The sequence below is a fragment of the Meriones unguiculatus genome, chromosome 3 (genome assembly GCF_030254825.1).
Source record: "Meriones unguiculatus strain TT.TT164.6M chromosome 3, Bangor_MerUng_6.1, whole genome shotgun sequence".
In the NCBI taxonomy this organism is placed as follows: domain Eukaryota; kingdom Metazoa; phylum Chordata; class Mammalia; order Rodentia; family Muridae; genus Meriones; species Meriones unguiculatus.
The window spans coordinates 69,713,789-69,727,274 of record NC_083351.1 but is presented as its reverse complement, the minus strand read 5'-3'; the positions used below and the strand labels follow the sequence as shown (position 1 = coordinate 69,727,274).

Sequence of the window (13,486 nt, the reverse complement as noted above, 5' to 3'; positions counted from 1 at the left end):
CCACGTTCAGGAGACTGAAGACACGTCCTCGGGCTTGGTGGCAAGTGCCTTTATCCACTAAGCCACCTTGCTGGCCTGCCACCTTTTTGTTTGTTTTTGAGTCGTGGTCTCTCACTGAACCTGGAGTTCAGTGACTGACAACATCATCTCACCAGCTAGTGAGCACCAGGGATTCTCTATCTATGCCTCTCTATTGCCACTATACTTGACTTTATATGGGTTCTGAAATTCCAAACTTGGATCTTTATGCTTGTGCAGTAAGCCATCTCCCCCAAAACCCTCCACTGATTATTACTTTACAGGAAAGAAAACGCACGCGCGCACACATACACTGAAGAATCCTTTAGCTAACTTGAAAAAGATAAGGACTTCCTAAATCTGTTAAAGATGTCAATAAAAAGCAACTATAACACTTTAAATGGTATAAGGCTGAAAGCTTTATTTTCCAGACTGGGAAAAAGATACATATGGCTACCTTTCCTATTCTTAGTTGTGCCTTCAGGGCCTTTCCATACAGTAATGGGATAAAAATAAAGAGATACAAATATTGGGGGGGGGGAAGGGTTCAAACTCAGGTGGTAAGGCTTGTATAGCAAACACCTTACCACTGAGCAAATGACTACGTATGTGTGTGTGTGTGTTTATGTGTGTTTGTACACGCTATACTAAAAATAAAGCATACTAAAGTAAAGTAAAATAAAGTATACTAAAAATAAGTACTAAAGTTTGGGCTGCTACTTTTTAAGATTTATTTATTTATTATATATACAGTATTTTGCCTGCATGTATGTGTATAACAGTAGAGGGCACTATATCCCATTATAGATGGTTATGAGCCACCATGTGGTTGCTGGGGACTGAACCCAGGACCTTTGGAAGAGCAGACAGTGCTATTAACTGCTGAGCCATCTCTCCAGCCCGGCTGTTACTTATTATATAACGACTAAATGGATAAAGAAATCTATGTCTAGACTCTAGACCACTGTGTATCTCTATGTCTGTTCTCCTGAGAGTTAACACTGTGATCCTATCACCATTTGGGGCTAGAGAGATGGGTGGCAAAACAGTTCAACAGCACGTGCTGTTGAAGAGGCTCCAGTCTCAGTTCTCACCTATGTGGTGACTGTGGTGGTTTGAATCAAATGGTCCCCATAGGTTTATAATGGAGTGGCACTATAGGAGGTATGGCCTCGCTGGAGTAGGTGTAGCTTTGTTGGAAGAAGTGTGTCACTGGGGATGGGCTTTAAGGTTTCAGAAGCTCAAGCCAGGCCCAATGTGTTTTGCTCTTCCATGCTTGCAGATCCAGATGTAGAACTCTCAGCTACCTCTCTCCAGCCCCATGTCTTCCCGCATGCTACCATGACAAAGGACTAACCTTTGAACTGTAAGCCAGCCCCAATGAAATTTTTTCCTTAAGAGTTGCCATAGTCATGGCATCTCTTCATAGCAACAGAAACCCTAAGACAGAAGCCCATGACTACCTGTAACTCAGTTCTGAGCAATCTCCTGCCCTCTTCCTGTACCCATGGTACACAAACATACAGACAAACACTTGTACACACAGAATAAAAATAAATATTTAAAGAGTATGACCATTAACACTATTAACAAACTAATTAGAAAAACAAAACAAATTCTATTTCCACTAGCACAGAGAATGAAAAGCAGAAAATGAAGTTCCATTCAATTTCTAACTTGACTGCTCAAACAGTAAATCAAAATACAAATATATCAAAATCTGAAATTGTACCATGTTAAAAAAAAAAAAGGATCAAGTCTAAATGTAAACGGAATCTTTAAAACCAATTTTTTGTGTGTGTGGATAATAGTGGAGGTGAGCCTACGGGCTCATGCCTGCTTACCAATGAGCTATATTATCTCCAGCACTCTTTTTTCCTTTAAGGCAAAGCCTGAGTTGTCCAGGCTGGTCTTGATCTTGTAATCTTCCTGTCCTAGCCTCTCAAATAGCTTAATAGAATTATAGATCTGTACCATCAGGCCCAGCTAAAAACATTTTCTTCAGCTGGTTTGTATGCTAAAAGGTAAATTAAACTAGCTAGTGTAACAGTCATAATGGTGATTGATAACACAAACATTCAGTAATTCAGAACACATAAATCATTTTCCTATTTTCTTTTTAAGTTTACTGAAATGGGGTCTCACTACATAACCCCAGCTGGCCTGGGTATTGGAGGTTGGTCTGATGCATGTTACTAGCCCTCAAGATCTGGGTACACCTATGCTTGTTGTGTAAACCTACCTGATTGGCTGACTAAACTGCCTATGCCAGGGCAGGGCAGAATGGGGTAGGCATGGCTAAGGTTACTGGGCTTGGAGAGGATGAGAGAATCATGGGAGACAGATAGGAAAAGAGGAGGAAGGAAGGAAGAGAGGAGGAAGGACAACACCCCAATGGGTTAGGTGGGAAAGGAACCACGTGAAGAAAAAGACTTAAAGGATGACATGAAAAGGCCCAGATGAAGACTGTAACAAGTACCATGGGATTATGTATGGAAAGTAGACCAGATGAGAAAGATTAAAGTGGAGGGCATTGGATGGGAGCTAGGAAGTGGATGATGAAGTTAGAAAGCCAGCATAAGTGAAATATCTGCCCAGCCGAAGGTAAATAAGGCAATTATAAATCTAATAAGTGTCTGTGTCTTATTATTTGTGATAGCAGGTTAAATAATACTGCCGTGATAATCTTAGGGCTAATAATAACCATTATATAGCCCAACACACTCATTTTTTTAAATTTACTGCAACATCTGGGATTCACAATGTACACCAGATTGACCTCTAACTCAGAGCTGCCTACCTCTGCCTCCTGAGTACTAGGATTAAAGTGTGCCCACTATGCCCATCCCCTACCTCTTTAATTTCCTAAGCAAATATTTCACAAGTGTTAGGTAACAGTCTAGTGACACAAACAACATTTTTGAAAGCAAGACACTAAAATGTATGTAAGCTACTCACACACTAAATGAAATGATCATTTCCCAGTAATATGTGTGTGTATATGTATATACATACACACACACACACACACACACACACACACCTGATTTCTAAGAATAAGGAGGGGATGGTTTTAGACTAGATACCCTAACTCAGTGGTTCTTAACCTATAGTTGAGACTCCCTATGGGGGGGTCAAATAACCTTTCACAGAGGTGGTTTATCAGATATCCTTCGTATCAGATATTTACATTATGACTCATAACAACAGCAAAACTACAGTTATTAAATAGCAACAAAATAATTTTATGGTTGAGCTCACCACTGTATTAAAGGGTTGCATCATTAGGAAGGTTGAGAACCACTGCTCTAGCTGCTAAAAAGTTTTAGTAGGGGAAGGGGAAAGAAGTACATACTTTTTAAAAAGGGAGAAACCCAGACTAGAGAGATGGTTCAGCAGTTAAAAGCATGCATTGCTCTTGCAGAACACCTGAGTTTAGTTCCCAGCACTGTACTCATACGTACAATCCTCCCAACACACACACACATGCACATACATAATTAAAAATAAAAATAAAATAATTTTTAAAGGGAGGATGACATCTAGCAAAGGGTCTCCCTGAAGCAATCTGCAAATATACATCTTTATCACAGAAGAGAGTATACAAATAAGGCATTACCTTTCAGGGTTTCCAGCAAACTTTTGGCTACAAACCAGCATATGGCTTCAAAGAAAGGGAATTTGAAAAGATCTGGTGTTTTTAGTCTTTTCTCCATCTCATAACACCTAAAAAAATTATATTTGAAGCACGGTATTAATATTGCCATTTCAAGATTAAATAAAGGTAATCAACTGAAAATAAGTAAGCAATGATTAGTATGAAGATCTGTATATTTACTTAACAAGACAGCTTTTTGACAACACTTATCCAGGTTCTGACCTTACCTAATCTGACAGTCTACCTAATACATTGGGGCCAGGTGGTGGCGGCGCACACACTCAGGAGGCAGAAGCAGGCGAATCTCTGTTTTGAGGCCAGCCTGGTCTACAAGATAGCCAGTGCTACACAAAGACACCCTGTCTTAAAAGAAAAAAAAATTACATTGGGTATTGTAAAAGATCACTTTACTTTCTGGGATTTGTATCCTAATTTTAACAAAAAGGAATTTTGTAAGGGTTCCACTAATAAAACAGTATGTTTAAAAATCAATTCCATGTGTTAAACAACACTGTAATACCCACCAACATTCTCTTTAGGCTCTACTAAGCATTCAAAATCAAGACCATACTTGGCACTAGTATCCCTATAGAGATAGGGGCCAAAGTTTTCGTAATATTGGTCTTCTGTCAGTCCCAACAATAGCACATGTAGAAGAAGTAAATCATCTCTTTTCCAGTACTAGGTCAGGTACAAAAAGATTAAAACCTATACCTAGTAGGCATACAGCCCACCATGGCTTAAAGCCCTGTGCTTTGTAAGAACCACATCTCTTCTGCTAACTGCAAAGGCCAAAACATTAAGGGCTCCCATGCACACACATAATTGCAAGAGTCACCAGATTTGAGGAATTCCAAAGATACATGGCCTCCCAAAAGGTATTTCCGCTTTTCTCAGTCCTCATGCATTGTCTGTCAGAAAGCATTTTTACTATGTATAATGGTCAGATCCCATCAAAAGGAGAAATAACTGTTCATCCTTTATCTTCAACAAAATATGAAGGTGTTTTGATAGTAATCCTGACTTTAGGATTATTCCAGCTCCACAGGTTATACCCAAATGTGATTAATATAATTCATTTTCACAACACCAGCTTGTAGACAAAGAAAAGCATACACATTTTATAAAATTCTGAAATGTGGGAAGCATGATATTGAATAAGTTATCAATTATATTGTACATTTGAAAGGATCCTCCAAAAGTTCCCATTCCTAATTATTTCTCAAGACGTATCTCATAGGATCTCAACCTTTTATAACAAACACACATGTTCTAATTTAGAACAAAAGATCCTTTCAGTATTGCTGACACAAACCTGAGCTGCATGCCAATGTTGAGGTTGTGAAGAAAGTTACCCCCAAAAGCCATACAGTCCTGAGAAGTGAGCACAGCATGAATCCACCCTGAAACACAAAAATCAGTGCTGTTTACATTTCTAAACTAGACAGACATAATCTACCTGTGAAATAAGTGACTCAAATATCAATATCAATTTATCTCATACGCCAGTGCTAAAGAAGTTGGTGCTTATTACAACTGATTGACTCATTCATTTAAGTATTTATTAAAAGCCTGTAATGTGCTAAGTCTGAAGGGGGAAAATGAAGGTTTGGGGTGGTGGCCACTGATCATTAAAATAAAGTATTATCATTAAATAAAGTATTTTACTCTGGGGCTAGTCAAGTTTGGTTTTAATTAGGTAAGCACATTTTGCACTAATGAATATAAGACTGACTGAGCAATCTGCTTCCCAAATGTCAACATAAGTTAAGTCTCCTGAAAAAAATAAGCAGGGAAGGAAGGTCAAGGACACAATGTGACACCATGCTCCAGAAGAAGGAAAGGCACATTTAAATAGCTGGAAAAAACATTAAATAGTCCTATAAACATTAAATGCTGACAATCAAATGTTTTATTTCCCATTAAAAAGGGTGTTTTCAAAAGGAGAGTCATCTCTATCAGATAATGCCTAACGTTTTAAATGTTGACAGACTAAACATAAAGACATAAAAATATAAGTTCTTCTGGGTGTTCATACAGGTAATAAAGCATGTTCAATAAGAACCAGGACTAGAAACAAAATTCCACTATTTAAACAATGTATTTATACATGGTTTTAGCACGATTTCCAGGAATACAACTACCCTGTACATTAAAGAAAACTATAGCATAGTTTGTTTAGATCAGTTGCCAATCATCTTGATGGGGGGAAAATCCCATTGCTTAGATCAGTGACTGTCACAATGCAGTCCTCAAACTTGCACCATCAGTCAGCAAGTTGTTAGAGATATAGACTCTCAGGCCCATCCTGTCTCTACTGAATGAGAACCGTAAGAGACAGGCCCAGAAGTCTGTGATTTACCAAGCCCTCCTGGTGATTCTGATGCTCCGTGAACCTGGAAACCCCAGCTATACCAATGCTAATGAATGTCAGTTGTCCCTGGCTCACATGTACTGATTTGCACCTGTGCCTTTAACACTGCTGTGAGTACATGCACCCAGAAAAGCAGCATTTCTTCATACATTATCTTTTAACTTAATCCTTACATACTCCAGCAGGTTACTAAATTGACTTTGTAAGAAGAGATTTATGTAGGATGTTCTATTTATGAACTTCAAGATTTTAAAAAGGATACAACAGAAAAATTATAATAAATGGTAGCATTAGGAGAGGATTTAAAAGTAGCCTTTCAAAAGCAGAGCATAAATCCTAACACTTCTAGATAATGACTCATAATAATTTACTCAAGCTTACATTTATTATTCTACACCCGGGCAAAGGTAGAAAGCACACAGGGCATGTAGTAACTATTAGTTCACCCAGGCCAGAATACTGTTCTCAAAAACACTGGCCCAAGAGTCTATAGCCAGCATATTCACTCACACTGCCAACCAACATATCAATACCTATATTGAAGTATACAGTACAGAGAAATTTGGCAGTTCCTTAAAGAATTCAGCATAGTTAAGTAATGCATCAAAGCAATTCTATTTGGTACATACTCCAAAAAATTAAGCGAAAACATGTCTTTATAAAAAAAGTTTGTATAATTGTTCAAAATAACACTGTTTATGAAATCACAAAGCCAAGCAGGGTGTGGTGGCATACGCCTGTAATCCCAGCACTCAGGGAGATGGAGGCAGGTGGACCTCAATGAGTTCAAGGCCAGCCTGGTCTACAAAGTGAGTCTAGGATAGCCAAAGATACATAGAGAAACCCTGTCTCAGAACACCCACCCCCTCCAAAAAAATCACAAAGGCAAATGTCCATCAACTAATGAATGGGGTAAACAAACTATAGTTAATAATGCAAAGGAATACTGTTAGGCCAAAAAGATTAAGTGTTTATGTGTGCTATGGCATGAATGAGAATAGGAAATATTTAAGTACCAAAAGTTACTCACAGCTGAGTATGATAGCACATGCATACAATCTCCGCATTCAGGAGAGGCACAATCAGGAATTCAATACAGTGACACAGTAAGTTCCAGGCCAGCCTGCACTAGATACCCTATCTCCAAAAACTAACCAAACAAACAAAACAGAAGAGATAGAAAAATAGACGGAGGGAAGACACACACACACACACACACACACACACACAAAGGAAGCATTGTCAAAATAGACAAATGTACAGAAAGTATATTAGTAGTTGCCGGTGGGGCAAGGAAGTGGAGAATGGCAGTGTCTACTAAAAGATATGGGGTTTCTTTCCACATGAAATCATCATCCACTGAGTTGGCGGTGCTGGTTGTGTGACCATAGTAATCTATTAAAAGTCATTAAATTGTACCATTTAACAGGATGGTGATCAAGATCTCAAAGGAGCAAACAAGTAAAAAGTTTAGTCCTTCTTAGGTAAGGCCATAAAAGCTACATTCCAATTATGTTAAAGCTGACTCCAGGTGACTCACTATCAACTGATCTGACCAGCAGGTGGTTCTTCAGTGACAGGGTCTTAAGTGGGAGGTGGCCAGGAAGATGAGAAGATAAAGAAGACAGAACAGGAGGTCTTGCATAAGCTATGTCTTACGCCAAACAAACTTATGAGGAAATAAAGCATCTTATATACTATTTCCAGGGCAGAAACAGAACAAAGTCAGCAGAAACTATCATACAATAGAACTAAGTTAGTGAAAAGCTCAACAAACAATGTTGCAGAAGGGGAACAGAGGGTATCAAGAGCACACAGCGGCCTTGAGACTGATAACCATAGCCATGTAAGGTAGGAAGAATGGGGTTCTCAGGATCTAAAACAGCTCCCACAGTGTCCCAGCCCCAGGCCTCTACTGTTTCTGCCAAGCACGTTCCTGGTTTTAGACAAGGAACTGTGTTTCTGGTCCATATATCAGGGCCTCAGGGGAAAATTCTCAAGGCTTTAACCTCAGGCTATTACTGGCTCAGCCAAGCATGTTCCTGGTTTTAACTGTGTTCATTCTCCATGCATCAGTGCCTCGGGGAAAGCCTTGGATCAGCCCAGCCCTCATCAACCATGGGAAGTAGGGGATGAGATTAAAACCTTACCTGTGGGAACAAATAAGGTATGTCCCTGCTTTACCACACATTTGTAGCATTTATCTACTTTATCGCCAAAGAACACCTCACTCTGGGTCACAGATGAACTCCAAGATTCATAGAGTGCCAAATTTTCATTTGTTGGCTTTATCAAATAAAAAATCTTCTCACCCTAGAAGGAAGTAATCATACTACTTTGAAAAAGAAAAGCCAATCTCAGGATGGCCTACATTGGTACAACTTCCCAATAAAAGGAACTAAATGTTGATTTTGTTGTAAATTTGTTTTAAAAAGTCACATTATCTGATCAGCAGCTAATTCCCTAATCAGCAAGTTCACAGTAACTAAAACTCCTCCCACCTCCAACTGAAGAGAATCAATAATCCCATCAAAGAAAGCACTGCAAGAAAAGAACCACAATCATGTTAACAAACTCTTGCCTAGCTCTCAAAATTCACCCTCAGAACCATAAAGACCTTATAGATAGATAAGCTGTAGGTAGGTAACTTATAGGTAGATTTTTATAAATCTTTAAAAACCTGTGAATGAACTTCCTTTAATTAACTTTTGGCATCCTCAGAGAAAAGGACCAGAACTCAAGGACACAGCCTCAACTCTCAGAGGCTCAGACATCTAAAATAGATCTGGTCCTGTGCCAGGCATCATGTGACTCAATAGTGATGGAAATCTTTCTCCAGTGTGTTATCTCTCCAGTATAGAAGTCATCAGCTACATGTAATATAACTAGTGGGAATGAACAACTTTATTTTTAATTATACTAAATTTTAATTATTTAAGTCTAGTCACATAAACCTAATGTTTAGTAGGCAGAATAGTCCTAGATAAAGCCAAACAAATAAAAACTAAAAGAATTAGTAACTTCATAGACATTTGTGATTTATCCAACTTCTTGTCTCATTCTCAATCTTAAGGCCAGAAACAATTATCACTGTAATTTTGTTCTTTTTTTGTCACTTGGTTCAGTGATTAATGTGAATTGACTAAGGAGAAGAGAAAAAGAGAAAAGACAAAAGGCTAACAGAAACCAACTTAAAATATAAAGGCAAAAAGAGGAATCTAAATAAAGAACTCGTGACTTTTCACGAGTTTGTTTTTTTTTTTTTTCATGAAATTTAAAAAGAAAAGCACCAAGGTAGGCAATGTTTAAGAAGCAGAATATTTAAATGTTTACAAGTGTTACACAGAGCAGATGCATGTCCCAGCAGAAAAATATGATGTTTTGCTAATAAGAAAATAAGAAATACCCTCTTCTTACCCAAAGGACATGGTACCAGACCGAAGTCCCACCAAAGTCAATGTGGAAATCTGTATAGCTATCTTGAACTCCCATTAAGCAGTATTTCTGGACAAAGGGCTTGGGGAAGACTGAATCATCTGGCCAGTAATTTTCCACCCAGGAAAGTTTTCTGGCTATATCAGGAACCTCCACCAATTCAGACATCCTTAAAAAAGAAAAAGGTATATACATATACAAACATAATACAATACAAACTAAAGACTTCTTAAAACTATCCTTCTATGTCACCCAAACCAAGCAATTAAATGGAACTCAATATTAACAATACTTAAGCATTTAAAATCATTTTATGTCATAATCATCATCATTATCATCATTTTAGAGACAAGGTCTCACCATGTAGCTCTGTCCTAGAATCAAGCTGGCCTTGAACTCACAAAAATCCACCTGCCTTTGCATCCTAAGTGCTGGCCAGGATTAAACAGGTGTGTGCCACTGTGCCCAGCTACATCTTGTTTCTAAATATTCTGTGAGCCTAGCAAAGCAAACTTTAGAACACTGCTTCCAATGGATAGCTATAAAAGTCACAATTATGCTTTTTACTAAAATAAATATATCATTAAATTACATTTAACTAAAATACATCTAATTACATTTAGAGACTACTAAAGCAAACTATCCAGAGATACTCACTTTGTATCCGAAAATTCAAGGCTGATCACATTTAACACTTTTGGTCTGTTAGGATTCATGAAGTATTTAACATAATTGTGAAGTGTCATTTTGCTGTCTGCCTGCCTTGCCACATCAATGACGTCTATCACTTTGTCACCACCTGTAGAAAAAAATTACAGTTTTATTACTGGGGTGAAAAACTGCAAAAATATTATAAACAAAAATACTAAAAACCATATTTGTTTACCATGATAATTAAGCCAACTATAAAACTACACAGAAGTAACACTGATTGCAAAAACATAATGTACTAAGCTTTCTAGCCTTCCAAGTGTCAATGATTTCTTATGGGTAGCGCATAATCTCACACGTGTGCGCGCGCGCGGCCACACCCACACACACAACCAAAAACATTAAATTGGGATATGAAAATTGCTCAGTTTCCTGGGTTTCACCTTCCTCATGCATAACAAAGAACACTGGTTTTTCCCTTTAATTTTTATAATGCTGCAGATGCTGAGATTCATAGCCAAACTTTGGGCAGAGTGCAGGGAATCTTATGAAAGAAGTGGGAGATAGTAAGACCAGGAGAGGACAGGAGCTCCACAAGGAGAACAGATCCAAAAAGTTTGGGCACAGGGGTCTTTTCTGAGACTGATACTCCAGCCAATGACCACTAATGGAGATGGCCTAGAACCCCTATACAGAGGCAGCCCATGGCAGTTCAGTGTCCAAGTGGGTTCCATAGTAATGGGGACAGGGCCTGTCTCTGACATGAACTGATTGGCCTGCTCTTCGATCACCTCGTCCTGAGGGGAAGCAGCCTTACCAGGCCACAGAGGAAGACAATGCAGCCACTCCTGATGAGTCCTGATAGACTAGGATCAGAAGGAAGGGGAGGTGGACCTCCCTTTTCAGTGGACTAGGGGAGGGATGGGGGGAAGAGGGAGGGAGGGTGAGATTGGGAGGGGAGAAGGGAGGGAGCTACAGGGGAATACAAAGTGAATAAACTGTAATTAAAAAAAAATAAAAATAAGTTAAAAAAAGAGTGTAAGTTTTAGAAAGGAGGGTACTAGGGATCAGTTAAGAAGTTCTTCAGGACAAATAATCTTTGTTTCACTGGTAGTATCTAATATTCTCCCTGAAGCGGTCAACAAGCAAAAGCCAGTTCATATTAGTGCAGTCTCAATGCTCACACTCTGCATTGTGATTACCTTACAGTTTTCCCTATAAAAACACAAGAAGATGCTGCAGACTTCTGCAGCACCACCCTAGGAAACAAAACCCCTTTACAATGGATTACAGAATGAGTTCAGACTCAAAATATGGCAACAGTTAAACAATCTGAAATAGAAAATAAATGTTCCACTCTTATGTCAATGTAACTTTCATATAGGCTAGTAATATTGCCCCGGATTTCTCTATCTTTATACAAAACATAATAGTTCTCCTGTCATTTTAACTGAAGAGCTTTGCATTATCAGAAGTCAGTGGATAACGCAGTTTGAATAACTTTTCCTATTATTAAATTACACTAACAATTTACTTTATAGGCAGTTAGGTTTAAGTTAACTCTAACCCTAGTTTATCATATACTTAAATATAAATATATATCTAACTTGATATAATAATGTTGAAATAGGGGCATTTAACTGCATTTTTGTATATGAAACAATTATCAGTGAAAATTCATAAAGGGACAAGTCCTTCAATGTGGCATGCTGAGGAAATGATGTATAGTAGTGGATACACAATTTTGAGAGAAGGTAGATTTGGGTTCTGATTATCAAATAACACCTATCTCTTGTTACCAAATGGCATGTATATGTGGTAATCTTTTTCCATAAACTTTATAATGAACATAAATGAAAGGAATGAAAATGTAAAGAATATGGCAACCAGTAATTTTTGCCTTGTTTCTTACTCTCTCAGGTTTCAAAATGACAGGTCAGTCCAGGTATCATTAAATGGTAATATTCCTCAAGCCATTAACATAAGTACATGTTTGAACTGAATCTTCTCTTTTTAAGAACCCCTGCTCTAAGAGACAGGAGGTCAGGAAGCAGGAGCCAAAAGACTAGCAGGCTGGATTTATAGCCCTGTTCTGCAGACCCCCAGATCCTATGCAGTTTCTTATGCCTTCTTGGAATCCCCAGCTGCCTTCAGTAATAGTTTTCCCTATACAACTATCATTCCTTACTAAGAGAGCAGAAGGGTAAAGCTGAGAGAGTTAGACAAAATACTTCATTCTGCCCACTGTAGGTCTATGGAGTTGCTTTCAACAGAAGCACTACTGATTTTATTTTTCCTGGCACTTACAAAGCATCCAGCTCGCAGAGCCAATACTTTCCATTTCATTTCAATATTGTTAGGACACTATCACTTATAGTTTTACCAAGCGCTTAAAGAAATCAAGTTCGTACCTACATAACGTTCCACATCCATCACTGAAAAAGCAGGTGAAGGGAGCCTGAGTCCAAGGTCATCTAATTTAGGGACCATAATAGGGACATCAAATCCATGTTTTTCCAGATATCTTTGTGTCAGCTGACTGCCATGCATCTTTACAATGATTTCATCGGCACTAAGAAAAACGTTAAGAATAAAGTGTCATTTGTTGATAAACTATTTATAGAAGTCTTCTGGTGGTGAGCTAACTTAGAGAAAATAATGTGGAAAATAATGTGGAAGCACTTGTATCTCCTCTTTTAAACATTCACAGAACCCTTAAAACTCATGTTTAATTGAAGAACGTAAAATTACAGTACAACAGTTATGGATGCAGTAACTGGATGCAGTACAACAGTTATGGAGAGAGGCAAATTATATATTCATATGAAAAGAATCATAAAGGCAAACTATATAATACCATTCATAAAACAATCACATTTTTAAAGAAGTACATATATATACATCTATAAACATAAATGTTTTGATGTAGAAAAAATCTTAAAAGACAGTAAAAGCCTTACATAGGAGATTATGAAAACCTATTCAACTTATTTTATATACTCTGTATACATTATATCAACTATGTTTAATCTAGTAATTATTTTGCCATAGCTTAAATAATCAAAAGCTTATGGAGTTAGTTAAAAGTAGCCCTTTAATTAACAGCAATAACAGTTTGAAAATTTGTGGTCAGCTCTAACTTGTTCTCATCTGTGCTTACTTTGGCAGAAGAGCATATGAATTACTAATGATTTTAATGCTACTTTTTGAGGGTCACAAATCTTTGAAATAAGAAAAAGTAATATTTCCTCTCCCTGAAAAATGTATGCCCACACAGACACTAATTTACATAGATGGTTCTTGGGAGAACACAGAACACCTCTAAGACCTGTAAATAGGCCCAGACTAAA

At 37.9% G+C, this 13,486-nt stretch overlaps 1 protein-coding gene across 1 annotated transcript in view; it reads right to left on the bottom strand.

Annotated features, from left to right (window-relative positions):
- Nucleotides 1–13,486, bottom strand: part of Kdm7a (lysine demethylase 7A) — a 62,171-nt gene that overhangs the window by 18,740 nt on the left and 29,945 nt on the right. The window contains exons 4-9 of the mRNA XM_021632132.2: nt 12,548–12,708; nt 10,143–10,284; nt 9,468–9,654; nt 8,201–8,363; nt 4,992–5,079; nt 3,638–3,744 (exon numbers count right to left, since the gene is read on the bottom strand). Of these exons, the coding sequence (XP_021487807.1) occupies nt 3,638–3,744; nt 4,992–5,079; nt 8,201–8,363; nt 9,468–9,654; nt 10,143–10,284; nt 12,548–12,708 (848 nt within the window). The remainder of the gene's footprint in view (nt 1–3,637; nt 3,745–4,991; nt 5,080–8,200; nt 8,364–9,467; nt 9,655–10,142; nt 10,285–12,547; nt 12,709–13,486) is intronic.